This window comes from Phocoena sinus, chromosome 3, assembly GCF_008692025.1.
Source record: "Phocoena sinus isolate mPhoSin1 chromosome 3, mPhoSin1.pri, whole genome shotgun sequence".
In the NCBI taxonomy this organism is placed as follows: Eukaryota; Metazoa; Chordata; class Mammalia; order Artiodactyla; family Phocoenidae; genus Phocoena; species Phocoena sinus.
This window is the reverse complement of record NC_045765.1, coordinates 116,752,304-116,778,932: the sequence shown is the minus strand read 5'-3', so window position 1 is coordinate 116,778,932 and position 26,629 is coordinate 116,752,304. Positions and strand designations below refer to the sequence as shown.

The 26,629-nt window shown below is 45.3% G+C and overlaps 1 protein-coding gene across 3 annotated transcripts in view; it reads left to right on the top strand.

Annotated features, from left to right (window-relative positions):
* MAP1B (microtubule associated protein 1B) overlaps positions 1–26,204 on the top strand; it is a 93,910-nt gene extending 67,706 nt beyond the window's left edge. Inside the window, exons 3-7 of one of the 3 annotated variants that reach the window (XM_032625151.1) lie at positions 2,165–2,247; positions 4,710–4,850; positions 11,797–18,313; positions 21,226–21,464; positions 22,587–26,204. In XM_032625151.1, coding sequence (XP_032481042.1) covers positions 2,165–2,247; positions 4,710–4,850; positions 11,797–18,313; positions 21,226–21,464; positions 22,587–22,742 — 7,136 coding nt within the window. In that variant the 3' untranslated portion in view covers positions 22,743–26,204. Of the gene's footprint in view, positions 1–2,164; positions 4,851–11,796; positions 18,314–21,225; positions 21,465–22,586 lie in introns of all 3 variants that reach the window. The other 2 variants (XM_032625153.1, XM_032625152.1) reach the window with 2 other exon arrangements.
* The last annotated feature ends 425 nt before the right edge of the window (positions 26,205–26,629 follow it).

Sequence of the window (26,629 nt, the reverse complement as noted above, 5' to 3'; positions counted from 1 at the left end):
CCTTTGGATTTTTCCCAAGCTCTCCCTTTGGCATTCGATGTCTGAACCATGTCTGTTTTTCCAAACCCTCATCCACAGAGCAGTGAGGCGGAGGGCTCAGGAGCCTGGGTGCAGGTCCTAGCGTGACCACTTCTTAGTTCTGTGACTTGGGGCTCGTTAGTTCTCCTCTATAGGCTTCACTGTCCTCGACAGTAAAAGGGGATAATCACGGTACCTCTGTCATAGAGCTCTTCTGCGGACTAAATGAGCTAGTACTTTGAGGTGCTTGGAACAGTGCCTGAAACGATTATTTACTTTGGGCTTTTTCCATTTCTAATGTGGGGGTTTACTGGTAAGTAGTAGCTATTAGCAAAGATAAGACAATGGAGGAAAATGGGCTTGTCAATGTGATGGTGGTAAGTATTTCAAAATATTCTGTTTCTGTAGTACTTCTGCTCCTTGATGATATAAAGGAAAAAAGCCCTAGCTAAAGCCACCTTCTTTTTTTTCTTAACCTCTTTATTGAGATTCAATTCACACACCATATAATTCACCCCTTTAAAATGTGCTGTTCAACGGTTTTGATACACTGCGTTAATAACTTTTTTTCATTTCTGGTAAAATATATGTAAAAAACGAAATTTGCCATTTTAACCATTTCCAGATGTACAATTCAGTGGCATTAATTACATTCATAGTGTTAGGCAACATCACTGCTGTTCCCAAAACTTTTTCATCACCCCGAAGAGAAACTCGTACCCGTTAAGCAGTAACTTCCCCAATCCCTGCCCCTGCAGCCTCTGGTAAATCTCATCTGCTCTGTGAATTAGCCTCCTCTAGATAGGTCATGTAAATGGAATCATGCAATTATTTGTCCTTTAGTGTCTGGCCTATTTCACTTGGCATGTTTTCAAGGTTCGTATTGATGCATGTATCAGAACTTCATTCCTTCTTATGGCTGAATTATATTCCACTGCATGGATAGACCATAATTTGTTTTCCAGTCATCCATCGGTGGACACTTGGGTTGGCTCCACCTTTTGGCTATTGTGAAAAATGCTGCAGTGAACATGGACCTACAAGTCTCTTCAAGTTCCTACTTTCAGTTCACCTAAAGTGGAATTGCTAGGCCATATAGAAATTCTGTTTTAGCTTTTTTGAAGAACTGTTTGCCTGGAAAGCAGTTGCTTTCTGGCCATCCTCTCTTGTATACTCTCCTTTGGTGTCTGTCTCCCTCAGATTCTATTCCATTTCCTCCTGTCACCAGTGTTTCATTGTCCTTCCTTTTCTACCATCCCAAGCACGTGTCTCCCAGCCGTGTGTCTGAGGGACACCCCTCTGCTGCTGCTCTGTCCGTCACCCACTGCCAGAACATGTATCACCCACTCTGGCCATACATCCGCTTGATCGCTTTCATCTCATTGTCTGAGGAGGGAGACGCTTGTAGAAGGTCATCCATAGGCCTCAGACCATGCTGGCTGGAGGTGGTTTCAGCTACATGAAGTTCCTGAATCCTTTTGGGTGCGGGGAGCCAAAAGCCTCGAAGAATTTCAGCCCTCCTCAGACAGGCTCCTTCATCCTCACGTCCCCTTGCTTTCATGGTCTCCATCCACTTTGCTTGTCTTTCTTTCTTGGCCACCCTCTCCAGAGGGAGAGTTGTTCTCCCATCTTTATTTGCTCACAGTTCCTGCACTTTTCTATGAGCAAGTGAATGAATGAATGAATCCCCCAACAGACTGTAAGCCTGCCTCAGACAGACATTCTGGTTGTTGGGCTAATTGTTAGCTGGGGTTTCTGGTATGTCATTCATAGTAAGGCTCCTAGTTAATCTCAGCGCCGTTCTCACCAGAAGAAAGGCTGATACGGAGAAACATCCTCAATTACCATGAGAAAGGAAATGTCAAGAGCCCTGTTGAGTTTTACTGGCATCCACCCCTTGTCTCAGATGAAAACCGCCGTTAACGCGCAGAGGCAGCCTGGCGATCAACCCTGACAACTAGAGGGTTGTGAGAGCCCGTGGAGCCCCGGACCATCTTGTCTGGTGACACCAATTGTGTTTCCCAGGACAGTGGGGAATCCTGGAGCCCTGGGCGGCAGCGCCTCTGCTGTCCCAGAAGCAGGCGGGGCGGTTTTAATTCGGAAAAGCTATAGGTCTCCTCTTTTGTCTGTGTTTCTGTGCCTGCAGGACAAAAGATCCTTCATCACAGAAGTGACGTTTTAGAAACAGTGGTCCTGATCAACCCCTCAGATGAAGCAGTCAGCACTGAGGTAAGTATCTGGCTCCGCGGGGCCTCACACAGTGGACGGAGACCCAGCTGATGAGAGGGGCTGGGCAGGTGGCAAGAGAGGGACAAGGGAGAGACAGGTTCTGGGTCCAGGGATGCTTCCGTACCCCTAGTCAGTGGCTGGTTCTCTGCATCAGTACCACCCGAGACTGCCCCTTTCAGTAAGGACAGAGTGGAAGATGCTGGCCAGAACTGTAGTATTTTGTAGAGGTGAAGCGGGTGTGGAATGTGGGGGTATACCCGGAGGGTGTGCTGCTGGGATGGAGTCTGGCTGGGAGGTAGCAGGGGAAGTAGACTGCAAGCCTTCAGGCTGAGACCTCCATGACCCAAATTTGGAGAATAATGGCTTCTCAGATGCAAGCCTCCTTCAGAGCATCCTGCCCACCCCCTTAGCACTGTTGAAAGGCAGGGCAGCACAGCTGCCAGGGGCACGGCCTCTGCTGCTGGACTGCCTGGGTTCTGCCACTTATTAGCTGGTGGTCTTGGGCAAGTCATCGACCATCTCTTTGTCTCATTCCACCTCTATAAAATGGAGATCATAATAGCACTGACATTTAGTTTTGTGTCCAGAAGTGTCAAGTGCTTAGAACAGAGCGTGGCATATGACAACCGAAACATATATGTTGGCGTTTCTCGGTATTAATATTTTTATTACCACCATATGAAATCGTTACCAGAGAGAGTGGGTATTTCAGAGCCTACCGTAAGGTAGGAACTAGGCTGACGCCAAGAATCCCTGCTCACCCAGGGTAGAAGAATTGTTTCACCTCCGTTTCCCACTGTCTTTACTGCAGTTTGGCACCTTTGAGATTGAGCTGCTTCTTGGATGTTAGTTAGAATAGCCACAGGCCCAGGGGCCTGCACCATCCACAGCATCTCTTCTCCCATGCTGAGCATCTCTGTGACTGTAGCTTGTTTTTCAAAATTGAGATAGAATTCACACGCCATAAAATCCATCCTTTTAGAGTATGTAGTTCATTGGGGTTTAGTCTATTCACAGTACTGTGCAACTATCATCAGTGTCTAATTCCTGAATGTGTCCGTCAGCCCCCTAAACCCCAAGCCCATTAGCAGTCACCCCTATTCCCCCAGCCACCGGCAACCACTAATCTACTTTTTGCCTCTATGGATTTTCCTGTTCTGAGCACGTTATTTCAGACAGTGGAATCATACGATATGTGGCCTTTTGTGTCTGGCTTATTTCGCTTTACGTAGTGTTTTCCAGAGTCATCTACATCGTAGCCCGTATCAGCACCTCATTCCTTTCTATGACTGAATAGTATTCCAGTGTATGGGTATACCACTTTTATTTAGTCATTCATCAGTTGATGGACATTTGGTTTGCTTCCACTTTGTGGCTCTCATTACATAGCCTGTTTTGATCCCGTTTCATCTGCTCCAGATGGGCAGGACCTCTCTGACAATCCCTGAAGGTACAAGGTGAGGCAAGTGATGGGCTAGCAATCTGTCTTTGGCCATCAGAATCAGGAAGTAGATACAACTTGAAAAAAGCTGGAGGTTGAATATATGTGCAGGCAGATTGCCTGGAACAGCTGTGAGAAATGAAGAAGGAAAAAATGAGGAATTTCTTTAAGGAAGCCAGGCTTGCCTGTGGAGCAGATGGGGCTGGAACAATTACTTCGGTACATGTGCATTTCCCTGGATCCTGGGGTTCGTGGGGACAGTGGGTCACGTCCTGTTTACTTTGCATCCCTCCCTTAGTGCCTAGCGTGATGCCTGGCAGTCACTTTGTGCCGAACTGAGTTGGGCTCAGAATGAATAACCTTGGTGCTTGGAGTGGTATTTCTGCTGAAGGACAGGCTGGCTCCCTGCCACTTAAAGAACAGAGAGTTCTTTCGTGCAAACCGTTTACAATTCTATTTAAAAGATTCCCAATCAGGGCAGCCTTTTGTTTATGTTCAAGTTCAACGTTAGGCACCTTGCTGATCCCATTGGAGACTGCTTTGGGAGCTGTGTGTTCGGTGTATGGCTTGGCAGGAAAGGGGTCCTGGGTGGGAGGGGCTGACTTGGGGACCCTAGCTGGAAACCTATGTTTCCTGAGGCAGCCGTTGGGAGACCTGGACTGTACTTGGTGAGTCAGCCTGTGAGATACTCATGTCTCACGGACTGCACGTTGCTAGTAGGCACAGCTGTGCAACAAATGATCGCCAGCTGTGGAGACTGCTTTGCAAAAGACAAGGAAACTAAGGGGAGAAAGTTAACTCCTACTACTGTCTTGGTGGTGGCCAGATTTGGAAAATGGCATTCATGGGCAGCTGGTGACCACAGTCATTGGCTCTGTCCAACACCCCAGGGGCAAAGTGAATACCGGGGAACGCGTAATTCTTGTTGGTAAGAAACTTCAAGAGCTCCAAGGGCCAGCCTGATCCTGAAGGTGGGATTCCAGCGCCCCCCATGGCTCATGCTCCCCGTGCTTTGTTTCAGGTGCGCTTAATGATCACGGACGCCGCCCGACACAAGCTGCTCGTGTTGACGGGGCAGTGCTTTGAAAATACCGGAGAGCTCATTCTCCAGTCCGGCTCTTTCTCCTTCCAGAACTTCATAGAGATTTTCACCGATCAAGAGGTAGGATCCTGTCTGGGAGTATCCAAGCTTTACAGTTGCTCGGTTATTGTTGTAGCCTTAGGCTGATCTTTGAAAGGCTGGTGGGAGATAGGAGGCTGCCGGGAGTGGGTGTTGCACTCCTTTGAAATAAGCAAAACCGCGTGGTGCAGTGCCCTGCAGTCCTGTGGCTCATCTCCCGAGGAATTTAGAGCACTCATCTATAATTAATTGGAACCGTTCTGAATGTGCCCGAGATACAGATGGAGGGGGGTTGGTACAGTCAGCATTTTACAGATGGCAGAGGTGATGGAGAAACTTGGAATGACAGAGTCCAAAAGGAAACCCAGGTTTCCTGTTTTCCGAAAGAATACTCCAAAGATCTCTTGGATTTTGGGTAGGATTTAACTGCCCTGATCTCTTTCAGTGCATGTACTTACTTATCCTGGTCAAATAATTTCTGATTTCTCTTACTTTTGATGCCTGGCCCCAGTGTTTGAACTTGGGCTGCTTGAATAGCCCAAGAAAGGGAGGCATGTAGGAAAACGGGGTGTGTCTATGGGACATGTCCATGCCCCAGGAGAAGGATGGTTAAAATAGCTGGACTGAAGCGTGATCGTTAATATTTCTAACGAATATATCTTATTCAAGGATGATACATGTGAAGTTTTGAAAATTATAGGATACTAGTGGTATTTGGTAAAATCAGATCGAACATTTGAATTTGGTTATTTCTGCTTGCGAATTTATCTGGTTGGGAAACTTCTCTTTGCAAAATAACGCGCCTCTGGTCTCCTAGTTAGAGCGACAATTCAGGGCTCTCACCATAGCAGCTTGGGGCTGCCCGTAGCTGATAGCAGGTTTCTACATGGAGAGGTTGAGGGACGTGCTGACAGGAGGAGTTGCCACATCTATTTAAAACCATCTTCCTGAGAACTTCCTGAGATGGCAGCGTCTTAGTCTCGTGGATGTTGGGAAGGGCCATCTGTCTTTCTGCATTTAATCTTCCTTGGCCCCGAGAGTCACAGAGAGGCCTCTGTGTACTTTCCATCATTGGCAAGAGCTGTAAATAAACTGCCCAGCTTCATTAGGTTCACCTGGAGGCTTTGTGTAGAAAGACTGGTCGGATGACATCACTGTTTCTCCACTCACTGGGGAGGAATAAAAAGGAACATTTTTCTCCAGCTTTCAGAAGTTATGATGTCATCTGGGTCCCGAGGCAGATAGCCCAGGCTCCCCCCACAGTGAGAAAGGGCCCAGGGCTCCCTCACAACCTTGTTTGATTGCATTGAGATTCCCAAGCCAGAGCTCTAATTCTCACTCTCCCTGCTGCCCTGAGATGGGTGTGTGATCACTGTATTGTCGGAATCTTACACAAGATTGTGTCCCCAGGTTCGTGTTCTGCCCAGGGCCAGCTGGGCATCTGTCTGGTAGCTCAGAGGTCACACCCACTATCAGCACCTTGGCCTGGGCAAGGGAGAGGGCTGCAGAGGCCTGGAAACAGCCCCGTGGCCCAGTACCGGGTGGGCGGTTAACTGGCTTGCTCTAGGTTCAGTTCAGCCCTGAACCCTCAGCTCATTTACGTGAACACAGGTGCCTCTCCTACATTCCTGTGCAGTTCCACAGTTAGTTTCTAGTGGTTGGTTTCTACCCCCATGTCATTGGTTTGTCTTTTTTTTTTTTTTTTTTACAGTAAAATAGAACAGAGGACATATGTAAACAAAAGGGTTTGTCATTGCCAGAATTTTAAATCTGGAGGTATCACAATCCACCCATCTGGACCCCAAATAATACCCCTCTCTCTGTCTTTAAATAAGGCAGTGTCAATAAGGTAGTGTTGTGAATATTGCTGCTTAAATCATTTTTACTAGCCCACAGAAGTAGAATTTTAGCACAAGGGACTGTGCATGTATCAGAATTTACCACTAATTACAGAAGAAAAAGAAGAAAAAGAAACAGCTTTAACTGGAGAATGGGAGTTCCGTGCAAGGGCTGAATTCTAGTCACTGAGGCATGTTCGGAAGGGCACACATTTTCATTATACCAGGCAGGCGTTTTAAAGGCCAGAGGCTCTGTCATAGTCTCCTCTGCCGGCCCCGTAACCCCCACCCCGATACTTTGGGGAAGTAATGCTCAACACACGTTAGAAGATCTCTAGAACTTTCCCTTACAGACTAGATCAGTGGTGTCAGGGGTGCTGGGGGAAGACAAGAAAAGGGGGAGACACAGGGTAGAATTCACTCACTTCCCCTTGTCCCAACCAGAGTACCTGGGCCTTTACCTTTTTTACATTCTGGACTTTGGAGAAAAGATGCCATAGCCAAAGTGGATTGGAAACCACCGGAGCAGGCCAATGGTTAGCAGGCTTTTGAGCTGTGATTGCCTCTTGTTGCCTTGGGAAGAGGTTTTGAGTACAGAGTGACTCAGTAACTAAGGGATCTTAAAGGCCGTCTGATGTCTACTCTTGCTCCTTTTATTTAGTCCTTGAAACACACTAGTCACTCCAGAGAAACCAGAAACACGATTTGGCAAAACCAAAAATGACACTTTTTTTAAACAAGAATAGCTAAAAATAAATGGGCTGAAAAATAGAATTATCAGTGCATTTTGAGCTTCAGCTTTTGTGAGTCATTGGAGGTCAACGACAAAACCAGAGCCTACAGATAGAACAGTCATCTGGCTAACCCATCCCTCCCTGAAATCTGAGGATGGTGAAATCACCATCTCCTGGGGACATTTTTCATTCTCTCTGTTAGAAAGTTTTTCCTCATTTGTCTCATCGTATCTTCATGGAAGGAATGTGATCCCTTTTCCACCTGACAGTGTCTTAACACCCTTCACCAGTGCTGCCAATTTTTTTCCCCTCCAGATTAAGCATTTTCATCTACTCAGTGTTCTCCATGAAACAAGATATTAAAAGTTCCTTACATTCTCTGGTCACTGTCCATTGGCAGGAAACGGGGGTAGGGTGGGGATGGGGGAAACTCAGGAGCTCATTCTTGGCCATGTTTCAGTGCCTTGGCGTTATCGGACAATTACACATAGGAGTCCAGAGCTCGGGGAACTAAGAGTGGGCTAGAGACATTAATGTGGAAGCCATCAGCACATTAGAAAACAGATGAAGTAGTCTAGAGGGAGGAATGTGTTAGAAGAGAAGGGGGCCCAGGTCTAGCGTTTAGAGGTTAAGGCCAAGGAGGAGGAGCGAGCAATTTCAGTTTGTTTGTTTTTGGTCCAGTTTCTCTAAAATGCTATGACTCACACTGGACACCACACTCCAGGGGTCACTGACCAGGTTAGGAGTGTGAGGGTCAGTGACTTCTACAGTTTTCAATACAATTTTCTATTCAATAAGTCTAAAACTAACTTTTGACCATCACCATCCACAATTAAACGTCAGTGAAGAAGGGATGCAGGCTCTGAGGAGCTCTGTAATTAACAGTTTGGGGGGGGTTCCCTTTAAGAAAAAGAAAACAAAATTATTAATACACGATTAAGTACAGGACTTTGGGAGGGGACCAGGCCACTGAGGAGCCTTGAAATTTAAACTTCTTTAGCTTTATGATAAATGCACTTGACTGTCAACTAAAATCCCTGAGTCTTTTCCATGGATATTGTTGATAAGCCCCATCTCCCAATCCTGCTTTCCCAGCTGGTTTATTGGACTTTACATTTATCCCTTTAGAATACCTCTGTTAGAGCTGACTTAGTCATCATCATCCCAATGTCAGTCAATGGCTTTCCTAAATGTCTTAATTCTGCCACCCCACAATGCCTAGGCCTCCTATTTTTATGCTGTCCACAGATTTGATAAGCATGCCTTCACCATTTTCATTCACGTCAATACCAACAGGACATAAATGAGCCCATCGCAGACCTCCCTCCAGGTTGACATGGAGCAGCAGAATTTATATGGCTGGCTAGGACCACCCAGTTCTACTGTCACACCGTGCAGAGATCCTGTTAAACATCTTGCTAAAACCCACAGATACGCTGTCTGCTGTATCTCCTCATTAGCCAAGCAAGTAATCTAACCACAAAAGGAAATGTAGTTAGTAGGCTATGGTTTAGAAATTGCAATCTTATTTCATTAATATTATCTGCTGTAAAGTCATTTATTTCCTATATGTTCCTTCCTCTTCCAGTATGCCTGCATTTAATTAGAAAAGGTAATTAATGAAAAGGACTATCTTTGCCCCAAACAATATTCCTTCTGGTCATGTCACCCACCCGTCTTTGTAAGAACAAGGGGAGGGTAGCAGAGTCAGTGTGCTTGAGAAGTATTAGTGGGCTCTGGTCACTTCCCAAGTGTCCACTTCAGGAGGACAGCACGTATTTAACTGGCCAAGTTCAGTGAGGTTCAACAAACATCGACTGAGCCTGATGATGTGCTGGGGAAACAAAGGTAACAGAGATAGAGAAGACGTGTTTCCGCCTATTCAGGAGCTTTTAGTATAACGGGCTCTACTAGCTAGCACTTACCATGGTGATGATTTGCAAACCCTTTTAGAGGAAGCCTCAGGTCCCGAGTCTAGGACCTACTCACAGGTACCCTTGTCACTGCTCACATTGTTGGCTCCTCCTCGTTGCTCTCGCCTGTCCCTTGGTTGAGCGGGCACTTGTGAGACCCGGTCTTTGCCCTTGAGGCCCTGTCTCTCCAGTGTACGTGCTGGCACAGGTCTGGAAGCCGGTTCTGGGGGGACATCGGGGCTTTGTTTCTGCTGTGCTGCTCCAAGGCCGTAGCGCTTGTTCTTCCTCCTCCTCCCGGACCCTCTCCATCTGTCTCTTTCATGACGGGTTCTCTCCAGCCTGAGACTGTGTTCTTGTCTCATGCACAGTGCGTTGTTGCTTCTCCAAAGGTACCGGATTTTCCCTCTGTGAAAAAAAACCTGTCTGGCAGTGCTGACTTTTGTTTTCTGCTTTCTCTTGTACGTCATAGCTTTCCATTCACCAGCCTCTTTGCTGTTTTTCAAGGCCCTTGACTTCCTCAGAATTCTGCACAGCTTTGTTTCCTTTGGGGGGGTCATTTCCTTCGTTTCATAGAAACTCTCTGGGTAGAGGTGAAAAGATGGAAAGTAAGGAGGTATTCCACAAGTCCTTCTACCTTCTCCTTGATGTTGATGATTACCCACGTCACATAAAAAGAGCTAATGACTGAATACCCCCTGCACACAGCTGGATCATACCTTTACCTGCCACACCCCTCAGGGTAGAATTTCAAAAATTAAAAAGAACTAAACTTAATTTTTGCATTTCACTATTAAAGACTCAGCAGTTTGAGTTATCCTGGATTTCTCCTCAAAAATGTGTTATAAAACATGAATAGTTTGCATGCGCTCTGTGTGAAAATTAGGACTGAGACAATTGTAACTGTTCTATAGTGATGGTGATGTGGGTCTATGCTAATTATTGGACAGGAAACCATAGTTGGTGCTGATGTTTGCTTTGGTCAGCAAATAATTTGAGCAAAGACTCCCCCATGGATGGCTACCATTTGCTGTTTATCAGTTTTCTTAGCTTCCAAAATAGTTGATTCTTATCCCTTTTATAGAAGATCATCAAGTCAGAGGAGAACAGCAAAGTCAAAGAAAGACTTGTTGTTTTGTGACCCTTCACATAAAATGTAGGACAAATAGGCTAACAGAACAAAAATGGCTATTCTACTGCAATCTAACGTTGGAAAATTCAGATTTTATAACCCTTCTAAACATTCATACTAGTAGCCTCAGAACGCTGGTATCCAGGAGGTTGTATGAGACAGAGAAAACCACTCCAATACTAGAAGGGAAGAGTTTAGACCCACGGGCTCAGGGATGCCTGGACCAAATGAAATCTTTGCTTTGCCCTCATCATTTACCGTTAAGGACACAGAGCTCTTTTCACTGGAAACGCTGAGCCGATTTATGAGCTTTGCTGTTAACTGAAGGAAGAAGACTGGAGTTTATGGCATGATTCTCCCTCACTACCTACTAGGCATAGGGCCATAATATGGAGTGAGAAAGAAAACAGCATTTTCATTAAGTCACAGTCTCTGTTTTGGTCCCAATTAACTCTTCTGCATTTCGCATCCTGCAGTACTAAACAATGTGTTGAAAACTTTTCAGCCAGATTTGATTTTAGCCACTCATGCCCAGCTTGAACGGGACAGGAGTTGTAATAGAGTAGAATATCTCACCCTGGATTCAAACAAGAGCAAATGGGGGACAAATTTTGGCTCCTTGCTCACATAATTATCCAACTGCTCTGACCATCTTGGTTTCAGAGTGTCTGTCTGTATTTGCTGGATGAACTACTCATGCTTTACACAGTGTGAACTGATGCCAGAACCAGTAATTTTTTGTAGTAATGTGCAGTCTATAACTTTCTGTCTCCAAGATGCAAAAAAACCCCACCAAACTTTTTTCTTCTCTACCTACCAGATTCTAAAAATTGACACCATGTGCACTCTATCAAAATTCATTTAATGTGTCATCAGTCCTTTTTGCCCAGCCCGGTGGAATAAAAGAAAATATTTCATATCAGTGGTGAAATGACTCACCGAGCCATCCCCTGTGATAGTTTGTTACTTTTTAAAGGGCATTTTTGCATGGCAAGTACCCAGGGGTTGTATCCAGAGTATTTCATAACCACACAGGCACCGATCATCCAGATGGTCACTAGTCTTAGAAGTGGAGCAGAGTTCTGAAGATCCCCTGCTGGGCAAGAACAGATGGTGGTGAGGTCTGAGGGGGAGGTGCTTGGGGCAGGGGGGAGCGGAGTAGGGAGTTGAGGGAGAAGGGAATGGTAGGAGTGGTCAGGACAGAGGCTGTTCACTTACCAGTATGGAAATATTTACCAACCAACATCTCTGACGTTTGCCCTGTGTGCATCCAGTGATCCTGTAATACCTAGTAGTAGATGGAGAGGATGGATCAGTGATGACAGTCACTTGAACTTCTTCTTTCTTTGTTTCTTATGATTTTTTAAATCCCAGATTGGGGAGTTACTGAGTACCACCCATCCTGCCAACAAAGCCAGCTTAACCCTTTTCTGTCCCGAAGAAGGGGACTGGAAAAACTCCAATCTTGACAGACATAATCTCCAAGACTTCATCAATATTAAACTCAACTCCGCTTCTATATTGCCAGAAATGGAAGGACTTTCTGAGTTTACCGAGTATCTCTCAGAATCCGTGGAAGTCCCATCTCCCTTTGATATCCTAGAACCTCCCACATCAGGTGGATTTCTGAAGCTATCCAAGCCCTGCTGTTACATTTTTCCAGGAGGGAGGGGCGATTCTGCATTGTTTGCAGTGAATGGATTCAATATGCTCATCAACGGAGGATCAGAGAGAAAATCCTGCTTCTGGAAGCTCATCCGACACTTGGACCGAGTGGACTCCATCCTGCTCACCCACATTGGGGATGACAATTTGCCTGGAATAAACAGCGTGCTCCAGCGGAAAATCGCAGAGCTCGAGGAAGAACAGTCCCAGGGCTCCACCACAAATAGTGACTGGATGAAAAACCTCATCTCCCCCGACTTAGGAGTTGTGTTTCTCAATGTACCTGAAAATCTGAAAAACCCAGAGCCAAACATCAAGATGAAGAGAAGCATAGAAGAAGCTTGCTTCACTCTCCAGTACCTAAACAAATTGTCCATGAAGCCAGAACCTCTGTTCAGAAGTGTAGGCAATACCATTGATCCTGTCATTCTTTTCCAAAAAATGGGAGTTGGTAAACTAGAGATGTATGTGCTTAACCCAGTCAAGAGCAGCAAGGAAATGCAGTACTTTATGCAGCAGTGGACTGGCACCAACAAAGACAAGGCTGAACTAATCCTGCCTAACGGTCAAGAAATAGACATCCCAATTTCCTACTTAACTTCAGTCTCATCTTTGATCGTGTGGCATCCAGCAAACCCTGCAGAGAAAATCATCCGAGTCTTATTTCCTGGCAACAGCACCCAATACAATATCCTGGAAGGACTGGAAAAGCTCAAACATTTGGACTTCCTGAAGCAGCCACTGGCCACCCAGAAGGATCTAACTGGCCAGGTGGCCACCCCTGCTGTGAAACAAGTAAGACTGAAGCAGAGGGCCGACAGCCGGGAGAGCCTGAAGCCAGCTGCAAAGCCACTCCCCAGCAAATCTGGGCGAAAGGAGTCAAAAGAAGAAACCCCTGAAGTCACAAAAGCTAATCACGTGGAAAAGGCACCCAAAGTTGAAAGCAAAGACAAGGTAATGGTGAAAAAAGACAAACCAGTAAAAACGGAAACCAAACCTCCAGTGACAGAAAAGGAGGTGCCCAGCAAAGAAGAGCTGCCTCCGGCCAAAGCCGAGGGGCCTGAAAAGCAAGGCACAGACGTCAAACCCAAAGTCACCAAGGAGAAGACTGTGAAAAAGGAAACAAAGGCAAAACCCGAAGAAAAGAAAGAGGAGAAGGAAAAGGAAAAGCCAAAGAAAGAAGTGGCTAAAAAGGAGGACAAAACACCTGTCAAGAAGGAGGAAAAACCAAAAAAGGAAGAGGTGAAAAAGGAAGTCAAAAAAGAAATCAAGAAAGAAGAGAAAAAAGAAGTCAAAAAAGAGGTTAAGAAAGAAACCCCACTGAAGGAAGCCAAGAAGGAAGTTAAGAAGGAGGAAAAGAAGGAAATTAAAAAGGAGGAAAAGGAACCCAAAAAAGAAATTAAGAAACTTCCTAAAGACACAAAGAAATCACCTACTCCCGTATCTGAAGCAAAAAAACCGGCTGCATTAAAACCAAAAGTACCCAAGAAGGAAGAGACTGTCAAGAAAGATTCTGTTGCTGCTGGGCAGCTGAAGGAGAAGGGGAAAATTAAAGTCGTTAAGAAGGAAGGCAAGGCTGCAGAGGCTGTGGCTGCGGCCGCCGGCACCATGGCCACTGCGGCGGCTGTGGCGGCAGCGGCTGGAATAGTGACCGCGGGCCCCGCCAAAGAACTCGAAGCCGAGAGGTCCCTTATGTCATCCCCCGAGGATCTGACCAAGGACTTTGAAGAGCTGAAGGCTGAAGAGGTCGACGTAGCAAAAGACATCCAGCCTCAGCTGGAGCTGATCGAAGATGAAGAGAAACTGAAGGAAAGCGAGCCCGTCGAAGCCTATGTCATCCAGAAAGAGACAGAAGTCACCAGGGGTCCTGCCGAGTCCCCCGATGAGGGAATCACCACCACTGAAGGGGAGGGTGAGTGCGAGCAAACCCCCGAGGAGCTGGAGCCCGTCGAGAAGCAGGGGGTGGAGGACACTGAAAAGTTTGAAGACGAAGGAGCGGGTTTTGAGGAGTCCTCCGAGACCGGAGACTATGAAGAGAAGGCGGAAACTGAGGAGGCCGAGGAGCCAGAAGAGGACGGAGAGGAGAGCGTGTGTGTGAGCGCCTCCAAGCACAGCCTGGCGGCGGCGGAGGAGAGCGCCAAGGCTGAGGCCGACGGGCACGTCAAGGAGAAGAGGGAGTCGGTGGCCAGTGGTGATGAGCGAGCAGAAGAAGACAGGGACGAGGTACTGGAGAAGGGAGAAGCTGAACAATCCGAGGAGGAGGGCGACGAGGAGGACAGAGCCGAGGATGCCAGGGAGGAAGACTACGAGCCTGAAAAGGCTGAAGCTGAAGATTACGTGATGGCCGTGGTTGACAAGGCTGCGGAGGCTAGCGGTGCCGAGGACCAGTATGGATTCCTTACCACGTCCACCAAGCTAGCGGGAGCCCAGTCTCCTGTCCGAGAACCTGCATCTTCAATTCACGATGAGACTTTACCCGGAGGCTCAGAGAGTGAGGCCACTGCCTCCGACGAGGAGAATCGGGAAGACCAGCCTGAAGAATTCACTGCCACCTCCGGCTACACCCAGTCTACCATTGAGATATCCAGCGAGCCCACCCCCATGGACGAGATGTCTACTCCTCGAGATGTGATGAGCGACGAGACCAACAATGAAGAGACCGAGTCCCCATCTCAAGAATTTGTAAACGTCACCAAATACGAGTCTTCACCGTATCCTCAGGAATATTCCAGACCTGCTGTGACGTCACTCAACGGACTTTCTGAAGGGTCAAAAACAGATGCCACTGATGGGAAGGATTACAGTGCTTCCGCCTCCACCATCTCGCCACCCTCGTCCATGGAGGAAGACAAATTCAGCAGGTCTGCTCTGCGTGACGCCTACTGCTCTGAAGAGAAAGACGTGAGAGCTAGTGCCACGCTGGAGATCAAAGACATCGTCGCGGCAGTTTCAGATGAAAAACTCAGCCCAGCCAAGAGCCCGTCCCTGAGTGCATCTCCACCGTCGCCCATAGAAAAGACCCCGGTGGGTGAACGTAGCGTGAACTTTTCTCTGACGCCCAGTGAGATTAAAGTCTCAGCAGAGGCAGAAGTAGTCCCAGCATCTCTGGAGGTGACCCAAGAAGTAGTGGAAGAACACTGTGCCAGTCCTGAGGATAAGACCCTGGAAGTGGTGTCTCCATCTCAGTCTGTGACTGGCAGTGCTGGCCACACACCGTACTACCAATCCCCCACTGATGAGAAATCTAGTCACCTTCCCACAGAGGTCATTGAAAAACCAGCGGCAGTCCCAGTGAGCTTTGAATTCGGTGATGCCAAAGATGAGAGTGAACGGGCTTCCATAAGCCCCATGGATGAACCTGTGCCTGACTCGGAGTCTCCTATTGAAAAAGTTTTGTCTCCTTTACGGAGCCCTCCCCTAATTGGTTCTGAGTCTGCATATGAAAGTTTTCCAAGTGCGGATGACAGGGCTCCTGATAGATGTACCGAAAGCCCCTTTGAAGGAAAGAATGGAAAAGAAGGCTTTCCAGACCAAATAAGTCCAGTTTCTGACACGACTTCCACTGGTCTTTCCCCAGACAAACAGGAAGGGAAAAGCACAGACTTTGTACCGATAAAGGAAGACTTTGGTCAAGAAAAGAAAACTGATGATGTTGAAGCCATGAGTTCTCAAGCAGGACTGGCTTTAGATGAAAGGAAGTTAGGAGGAGATGTTTCTCCTACACAAATAGATGTCGGTCAGTTTGGATCTTTTAAAGAAGACACTAAGATGTCCATTTCTGAAGGCACTATCTCAGACAAGTCAGCTACCCCTGTTGATGAGGGTGTGGCAGAAGACACATACTCTCACATGGAGGGTGTGGCCTCGGTCTCCACAGCTTCTGTGGCTACAAGCTCATTTCCAGAGCCGACAACAGATGACGTGTCTCCCTCGCTGCATGCTGAGGTTGGTTCCCCACATTCCACTGAAGTAGACGACTCCCTTTCAGTATCTGTCGTGCAAACGCCTACCACTTTCCAGGAAACAGAAATGTCTCCGTCTAAAGAAGAATGCCCAAGACCAATGTCAATTTCTCCACCAGACTTCTCCCCTAAAACAGCCAAGTCTAGGACACCAGTTCAAGATCACAGATCTGAACAATCCTCGATGTCTGTTGAATTTGGCCAGGAATCCCCCGAGCACTCCCTTGCTATGGACTTCAGTCGTCAGTCTCCAGATCACCCTACAGTGGGTGCAAGTATGCTTCACATCACTGAAAATGGGCCAACTGAGGTGGACTACAGTCCTTCTGACATGCAGGACTCTAGTTTATCACACAAGATCCCACCAACGGAGGAGCCGTCCTACACCCAAGATAATGATCTTTCTGAGCTCATCTCAGTCTCTCAGGTGGAGGCCTCCCCATCCACCTCCTCCGCACATACCCCTTCTCAGATCGCTTCTCCTCTCCAAGAAGATACTCTATCCGATGTTGTTCCTCCCAGAGATATATCCGTATATGCCTCGCTCACCACTGAAAAAGTGCAAAGTCTGGAAGGCGAGAAGCTCTCACCAAAATCTGATATCTCTCCACTCACCCCGAGAGAGTCCTCTCCTTTGTATTCCCCTAGTTTTTCAGACTCTACCTCTGCAGTCAAGGAGAGCACAGCAGCTTGCCACACTGCCTCTCCCCCACCAATGGGTGCAGCATCTGCAGAGCCATATGGCTTCCGTGCCTCCATGTTGTTTGATACAATGCCACACCATCTAGCCTTGCAGAGAGATTTGACCACATCCAGCCTGGAGAAGGACAGTGGAGGGAAGACACCTGGAGACTTCAGCTATGCCTATCAGAAACCTGAGAAGACAACCAGGTCCCCAGATGAAGAAGGTTACAGCTATGAGGCTTATGAGAAAACTACCCGGACCCCAGATGTGAGTGGCTATTACTATGAGAAAACAGAGGGCACCACCAAATCCCCATGTGACAGAGGCTACTCCTATGAGACCATTGAGAAAACCACCAAGACTCCCGAAGATGGTGGCTATGCCTATGAAATTACTGAAAAGCCCACACAGAGCCCCGAAGAGTCTGGGTACGCATACGAGATAAGTGAGAAGACAATAAGGACCCCCGAAGTGAGTGCTTACAGCTATGAAAAGACTGAGCGGTCTCAAAGGCTCCTGGATGACATCAGCAATGGCTATGACGACTCTGAAGAGGGTGGCCCCACACTTGGGGATTCCAGCTACTCTTATGAGACCACTGAGAAAACTGCCAGTTTCCCCGGGTCTGAAAGTTACTCCTATGAGACATCGACAACAACTACACGAACCCCTGTTACCTCCGCATACTGTTATGAGACCCCCGATAAAGGCGCTAGAACCCCCCAGACGTCTACATATGCCTTTGAGACTTCAGACCAGCGCTACACTGCTAAGAAGTCCCCCTCCGAGGCTCGCCAGGATGTTGACTTATGCCTCGTGTCCTCCTGTGAATACAAGCATCCCAAGACGGAGCTTTCACCCTCCTTCATTAACCCCAATCCTCTCGAGTGGTTCGCCAGTGAAGAGCCAACGGAAGAATCGGAGAAGCCCCTCACCCAATCCGGGGGAGCCCCACCACCTCCTGGAGGAAAGCCCCAGGGCCGACAATGTGATGAAACCCCTCCCACCTCAGTCAGCGAGTCAGCCCCGTCCCAGACCGACTCTGATGTCCCCCCAGAGACAGAAGAGTGCCCCTCCATCACAGCTGATGCGAATATCGACTCGGAAGATGAATCAGAAACCATCCCCACAGACAAAACCGTCACATACAAACACATGGATCCACCTCCGGCCCCCATGCAGGACCGCAGCCCTTCTCCACGCCACCCTGATGTGTCCATGATGGACCCGGAGGCCTTGGCCATCGAGCAGAACCTGGGCAAAGCTCTGAAGAAGGACCTGAAGGAGAAGACCAAAACCAAAAAGCCAGGTACAAAGACCAAGTCATCCTCACCTGTCAAGAAGGGTGATGGGAAGTCCAAGCCCTCTGCAGCTTCACCCAAGCCAGGGGCCTTGAAGGAATCCTCAGATAAGGTGTCCCGAGTGGCTTCTCCTAAGAAGAAGGAATCTGTGGAAAAAGCAACAAAAACCACCACCACCGCTCCTGAGGTCAAAGCCGCACGTGGAGAAGAGAAAGACAAGGAGACCAAGAATGCCGCGAACGCCTCCACATCCAAATCGGTAAAGACGGCGACTGCAGGTAGGTGGAAGGTGCTGGCATCCTGGTACAGGGCACGACAATTCTACTTTTCACTGCAGCCTCTGCATTTCCATTTGACTTTGTACTGGGGAGGTGAGAGAACACAACTTGGTGCTCTCCCTTCCCTTCACTGTTTTCTTCTGCCAAAAGGTATAGATCTCAGCCCAGTGTAGCCTGTAGGCCTGGGGGTAGCTCAGCTTATGGCCCAGGGCAGCTCTGATTTCCCAGATGCGACCCCTGGGTTTGCTCCCTTTTGCAACACAGCAACCGCAGCCTTGTTCTGAATCTTCAGAACCAAGGATGTGTGTTTCACGCTCCTCGGGAAGATTCTGTTGGCATTGGCTTCGGCCACGCCGGCCCCAGAATCAAGTTGAGGTGACACAGGCCAGGAGCTCTCAAAGGCCTAGGGAGAACCAGAGTTCCAAGCCAAGCCTGGAATAAGCAGCATAGGTCCAAGATTTAGGTCCCATTTTTTACAAATAAAAACATTTAAAATAAAGTTATAACATTTTAAAAATTAAAAGTTATACAGTTTTTAAATAGAAAAAAATGACCAGGCTGGAGATGCATCCCCATTAAAGGCAGTGCTTTGTTTGATCAACCAGCGAATTCACTTGACCACTGGGTACCCAGTACAAATAGACAGAAAAGCATCCAAGGCTCTACTTATCCCATTCTGACCACACGGCCTCACTAACAGAGACTCAGCATTCTATTTCAGATTGAAATTCCACTTGGCAAGAGCAGATATCCCTGACTTCAGATTCTTAAGACTTATCAAGGTCTCAGCAATGACCTGGGTTTTGGATGGAACAGGTCTCTGATGGCCCAGCTTCATTTTGTTGCTTCAAACCAATTACAGGGATTTGAATTCATATATTTTATTTGCTTTACACAGTTATTCAGGGATTTTAGATCACAGTTCACAAAGTTACATAAATTGACTCAAACGTGTAAAGCAAACAGTAATTTAAGCAACACTTCCTTGATTTATTATGGAAAATCTGAGAGATGAACCTTTGGGACTCTCAAATTCAGTACATTTTAGGAAGTATTAGTTACAGGTACAAATTTTTACTTTTAAGCGACATGGAGCATCAATTTCAAGACTCAGGTCTTAGCAGGTTTCCTCTTTTTACTTGCATGTAGAAAACAAACTGAATTTGTTCATGCTTAGACTTAATGGAAAACCACCAGATAATTAACTCCTTGATCTAAAGGACTTGACAACTTGACCTGCACTTAGGAGAAAACATGAAATCCATCCAAACAGATAACATCCAACTGAAATCTGCTACCAAACTTGCTGAACACACACTCCAGCCCTCACAATTGATTTATTTTTTAAACTTTTTTTTTTTTTTGGTCACTTAAAGAGAGAATTTTGAGGCAAAGTGAGTTAATTTGAACTTACTTTGAAGATGCTTCCCCAGTAGTTTTTTAAAAAGATAAAATTGCACTATTAATTTTAAAACAAACCTGGGTCGACGTCTGGCTTGGGCTGCTATGAGCAATGTTCAAGGGTGTTGATGGGAGTGATTTAGTGTGCAAGGGGAAACCGCAGACATTTTTAAATATTAGAAGAAATGTAACTCACAAACTTCTGTTACAAGTCAGAATTCTCGGGGAGACTTACACATGGATATGTTGAGGGCTTTTAGCTTAGGTTCATTATAAAGGCTGGCTAATCTATTCATAAAATGAGTCGGTTTATCCAAATACCAGTTTGGCTGATTCTCACCACGTCCCTACCCCCCCTGAAAATAAAACTAGACCAATTCACTGCTGGTTTCGACTCTGGGATGACAGCCTCTATACATCCCATGGAGAAAGGCAAGAGGATTAAATATATAGGGTCCAGCTGGTATTTTAAATGGCTTTACAGCAGTGGTCTCAAACCAGATACACATTACCATCAGCTGGGGTGCTTTTAAAAAATGGTGGTGCCCAGCCCCATTAAGCCAGACTCTGGGGCATGGGGCCTGGTATTAAGCGTGCTAAGTGATTCTAATCGTGTGGCCAGGGAAAGAATCACTGCCTTAGAATGCTAGTTGTATTAATGTTTCAAAAAGTTTAAACCTTCTAATTAGAGCAAATCAGAAAGCCAGCTCACCAAACAAGGTGCCCAGAAACTTTGGGGTTAGTCTGAATCTTTACTTTGCCGGGCTTTCTGATTTAGACTGGGGATTTTGGCTGCTACGTGCGCCTGACCTCAGTCTGGTATGTCCTGATTGGCTAGAGAAAGCCTAGTCTTTCTGACCCTTCCTCTTGCCTCATACCTCTTGGTATCCGATCTTGTCTAAGGAGAGACGTCTCACATTTTAGAGTACTGTCCTAAGGAGAGGATACAGTGTTTCATCAGTTGATGAATGAGGCTGAGGTGCTGAGGGTCTTGGAAATCATATGATGTTCATTAAGATCTGACCACTGGCTAGGTCGAATGTGAGGGTATGAAATTCAGCTGTGGGCAAAATTGCTTTCAAATGAGATCTTAACTGGATTACAAAGATTGCTTAACTGTGTTTTACCACATGCAGACATTTTCTTTTGTCCTTTAGAAATCTGTTTCTTAGCCTCTTCAAATTAAAATCACATTAGTAGCTCTTTCAGAAGGAGTGTTACTACCTAGCTCCATCTTTGAGGAAGGCCTGAACTCTTCTTCCTAATGGGTTGTCCACAAAGGGAAACATTCCATTCTTCAGTTCTCCTGTTGAGATGGTAAACAACCAGGTCATATTTTCTCAAACTGCCAGTGTTAAATGCCCTCTATGAGAGAGAGGAATGCCCAGTACCCCCTCCCCATGCCCTAGAGGACCTTCTTGGGAAGGAGTAGGGAAGGTGTACTGGACAGATGGGTCTCTTCGCATTCCTGTGACCCCGGCTTTCTCTTTATTTTTGTTCATTTACTGAAGGGCCAGGAAACACCAAGACATCCAAGCCCTCAGCTGTGCCTCCAGGCCCCCCTGTGTACTTGGACCTGTGCTATATTCCCAACCACAGCAATAGTAAGAACGTCGATGTTGAATTTTTCAAGAGAGTGAGGTCGTCCTACTACGTGGTGAGTGGGAATGACCCCGCTGCTGAGGAGCCCAGCCGGGCTGTCCTGGATGCCTTGTTGGAAGGGAAGGCCCAGTGGGGCAGCAACATGCAGGTAAGAGCTCCAGGACAGTGTCCGCACTGCACATGGAGCTGTGTCCAGAGGCAGAGGGAAGGGATCATGTTTAATGAGGCACCATTATGACTGTGGATCCACATGAGGTACCCTGGGGGGTCTGCCACACATAAACTGTCCTGAGAACAAAGTAGACTTAACACACAGAAGGTGGTCTAAAAGTATTCTTGTTACCACCAGCCACCAGGGACTTGGAGGAAAGCCACTTTACCACCCTAAAGCATAATACATTTATCTGCAAAATGGGACCAAGATTACTTGCCCTTCACCCTAATATACCAAGAATATTAACCAGTGTAACCAAGTGGTCATATTTCCATGTGATGCGGATGAGGACTTGTCTTTACTCCTTTGTGCTTCACAAGTAGACCAAAGCTTGGAATATGGCCGTTTAGAAAATCGGCTGTCCAGTGAGATGCTGCAGGAGGGGCACTGCTGAAAATGGTCCCCAGCAGGATACTCCCGGCTCCCAAGCATCATAACTAGGCACGAACCACTCTTAATACTATGTCAGCTATGGTTTTTGCTTATCTTAAGTTTTCCTTATGGTTTTGTAGTCATTCAGTAAACTGTGCTTGCATAACATTGAATAGAAATGCTGGTTATTTCATCATATGAAATCTATGAGAAACACCCAGTGGCCTCTTACTGAATACGAGGTGGAATGTTTACTGTTCAAGTCAGTGCCCGCCTACCCACCCAACTCCTCTGCCCCTAAGCACACACACAAATTAAACATACAAACGTTTGTTCTTAGGATCAGTTATGTTAAAGGAAATACAAGAAATTCCACCTTAACCGAAGCACTTCTCTTAACACTAAAGAACTGAAAAACCTACGACTCATTGATAAGCTAATTAGCTAGTCATGACGTGCTTTTGGTTCCAGTGTTCAGCTCCCCCAGAAAAACTGATTTTTTGGCAGCTTTATTCTGGTTCCTAGAAAACGTTAAGTTGAAAAATTCTTTGAATTTCCTAAGGACAATAGAAGATTTTTCTCTTTGCCCTTCTTTTTCTAATGGTCTAATACCTCACTGTTCTGTTTGTTTTTCATCCGATTTCCGGTTCTGCTCTTCAGCAGCTGTTTTCTCTCTCCCTGCAGGTGACCCTGATCCCAACACATGACTCGGAAGTGATGAGGGAATGGTACCAGGAGACCCATGAGAAACAGCAGGAGCTCAACATCATGGTTTTAGCAAGCAGCAGTACCGTGGTTATGCAAGACGAGTCCTTCCCTGCATGTAAGATTGAACTGTAACAACCTGACCAGCCGCACCACAGGGTTTGAACTTTGTTTCCAGAAATTCTTCAGTTTGAAACCACCTTTTCTAACAAAAGTCAATTCACCTAAATAAGTCGCTGAACCGTTACCTGCCAAACGCTATACTGTGTCATGGTGATACAAGTCACTAATATTTCTCAGTTTTTGCTGAATGCTAAGGGAAGTAGCAGTCTTCCCACACTAGGGTTCAAGTTACTGCAAAATTACCTACCCCAGTTCATCTCTGCTGAACATTTGGAAACCATGCACTAGCAAACCCAACTGATTTCTGCTAGGTAGAGGCATCTGTCTTAGAGAAAGAGAGAGAGAGCGCGCACGCACAAAAGAGAGGGAACGCAGAACAGAGAGAGGGAGAGAGAAAATGAGAAAGAAAAAAAGAATGCAAGAGGAGGAGATGTAATGGTAGAGAATGCTGGTGAGATACCAGAGAGAAAGAGAGAGCAGGGTGGGGCAGAGAAGAGAAAATAACCATTAGTTAGGTCTGCATTTTGTCTATTCTGTAGTTTGCATAGGCAAAGTTTGCAACTTGTGTCAGTCTGAGTCATCAAAAAGGGTCTTAATTTCCTAAAACAAGTTGGCTGGAAGAAAACGGAAAAGAACAAAACTTGTAATGAGGGCATGTGAGATTTTTCACGCCTTAATTAAGCTCCTTCAGCTTGAAGGCTGCACACTGACAAAATGTAGTGAGTGTAGACTGGACATGCAAGTGGTTTGAACCCCATTCAGAACTCTCAGACTCTTCAAACACACGAGTAGATTGATCTAAGGCATGCTCCCAGCATCTGTGCACCCAGTTAGTCCACTCTGAGTCAATTAACCTGCATGTGGAGACACCCAAGTCCACCCCGATAAACAAGCAAATACCAAAGCAGTTGGGAGTACAAACGGTAGACAATTTGCCTTAGGAAGTGACTTGAATGTACAAAGATACTTGATGCACTTATTTTTTAATGTGAGACAGCGAGTTTATAAAACATCCGTGTAGGATTATAGATACTCCAGTTAAAGGAGCATGTGTGTGCGCGTGGGAGGGGTACTAGGCGCTTACCTGATTGGTGCAACAGTCTGATGCTGAGCATTGCGTGTTGAATACCACCTCAGGCCCCTCAGCCAAGCACGTTGAGCCTTTCATAGCTTCTTTACTACTGCAAGTTCAAGATTGAAACGGCTTCTATGATCAGAACTGGGAAAACAGTGAATCTTAATGGTGGAAGAGGTTCTCAGCAAGTGTACAGTATTTAGCTTCCCTCATCTTACATTGGCTTTTTTTTTTTAATTTTCCATTAATTTCAGCATAATTATGGGAACAAGTGTACAGAAGAATTTTTTTTTTTTAGATATGTGAGAACTTTTCATAGATGAACTTTTTAACAAATGTTTTCATTTACAGGAAAATGCAAAGAAAATTTTCAAGTGACAGTCTTTTTTTTTAAAGTGTTTCGTAAGACAAAAAAAATGAATAATGTTTTTTGAAGTTCTGGTGAGATTGAAGTCTGATATTGCAGTAATAATATTTATTAAAAGCCCATCGCTACCCGGAATAGTGATACCTCCCACCCCTTGAGTCCCATAACAAAAATCTGAGTATGTGCTATCTTAGAGTGGGAGAGAATGGCTACTTTTCCAGGCCTTTACGAGTACATCACCCAGTGGTATCCTACGTACTTCTTTCAAGATCTTCAACCATGAGGTAAAAGAGCCAAGACAAGTTCAAAGAACCCTAGCAAAAATTTGCTTTGGGATTTTCTTTTTTGGAAAAAAAAAAGAAAAATACGTTGAAAACAAATGAATTCCCAACTCCTACGGTTCATCATGTAGAGTTCAGAGATCATTTCCATCATTGTCATCGTTGAACTATGAACCTGGGAAGCCAGATCATGATTAAAACTGACGTTAAGTTTCAAGTTGCAGATCAACGCACCCAGTGTTCAGATGTGGCAAACTTTTCAGTGACAGCTGTGCTGGGCTCTGTCGAGTTGCGTCTCCTGCAGACTCTAAGATCTACGGAGTAGTCAACAATCACCTCGTTTTATTTTCTATGTTAGTTATTTATTTCAGAATTAACATTTTAGTTTATTTTTGTCTGATAAGTGTGTGTTTTGCACTGCTAACTACTATGAGGGTTTAAACAATGCTTCTTCCGGGTCCCTTCACCGAGGACCTAATGCAGTCTACTTAATGCTGTGAATTACATTTTTCAAATGTTTAATTTTTTTAAAAAATTAATATTCTATTTTTTTTTAGGCTTCTCTAGAAATGCAGCTTTTATTTATTACCCTATTTCTTTGAAGTCCTTAAGAACAACGCATTGATTTAGGGTACAAAAAAACGAGCACACGATGGAAAACACATTGTGACAAAAAAGGATTTCAGTGAGTATAATAAACTCACCTACTTAAAAGGTATTTTAAGAGACAACCTAAGATACTCAAGACGATTATTTAATAATTAGTTAAGTTAGTTCACATGATGCATTGGAAGAGAAACAGATTTCCAGCCTTCTTGCCAAATCCAGACCTCTGGTTGATTTTTCTTTGATAGAAGATGGAATTATTTTCCAATTTCCCAAATTAAATTTATTTAACATGTACATTATTTTGCTTTAAGAAAAAAACCAAACATTTTAGGAAAATTATAGCCAGTCTTCAATTATAACCATTCTATCCCACTCCTTTTTTTTTTTTTCTTTTTTTCTTTTCTTTTTTGCTATGGAATTTAATGGAAAAAATATACAAAAGCTGTCACTGGTCAGCTGGCTCTTTTTCCTATGAAATAGATCAGTACCTTTCTCCATCCATTGTTCTCAGTGATGACCACAGAGCCTGAATATAACAGGAACACCAATATTTACATTACAGGTTGCTCCTGTCCTTCCAGACACCTTTCCTACCTGTGTGACTAACCTAATTTTGCTAGTTTCATAAATACACAATTAGTTTAGTAACAGCCATCACAATGTACCATGTACATTCATGGTGAGAGCTAAAGATTGACACAGACTTCTAGGAGCTTTATTCATACTGATTACTTAATCCAATTGTATAGATTGAATATTTGAGTGAAAGGAATTTACACTCTGTTTAAATGATGGGATTCCATCAAGATAGCACTCATGATCATGAACTTTTTGGTAGTATTCTTAAAATTCTACAGAGACTAAACGTTAGAGATGATCCTCCATTTTCAATTTTAACTAATTCTATCCCCTTTCTCAAAACCCAATCCCTGTGCATGCTTTCCCAGTCTTGTGGTGGGGCTGGATACAGTGACTGACCCTCCCCCCCTTCCCAACCCTTAAATGCCATTTTCCATGGTGTTCCAAAAAAAAAAAAAAAGTTTTTTTTTTTTTCTTAACCTTACATATCATAGTGAATGGTTTCCCCAGTGTATATGAATGTTTTAAGTGTCTCCAATAGCTTACACAGTTTAGGAGCTTTCCAGTACTTATTTAATAAGATTTAATCATTTGCTAATGGAAATTTTATCACTTCCCATTTTCCCTGTTACCAAATTTCAGCTCTCAGGAGCTGCTCTACAATTCTAAAATTGCTTTTCTTGCCTCTTTAGTCACCTGTCACAGGAGGTTCTTGCTCAGTAATGACATTGTGAGTTAGATTAATAACTTTTTTTTTGCGCTTCAGATTTAGAAGAAAAGACCCTGTTTCCATCTGAAAGGAACTGTAAGCTTTTATCTTTTAACCAACTGAACAACACACCAAAAGCAGCCTAGGGGATGAGCATTTCTTTGAAAGCAATTAGGTTATTCACCTGGTATTAAAACTATTTACTATGAAAAAAAAATGTGACTTTATTAATTTAAAAGGCAGCATCAACAACTGAAAAGGAAGGGAAGAAATAAATAG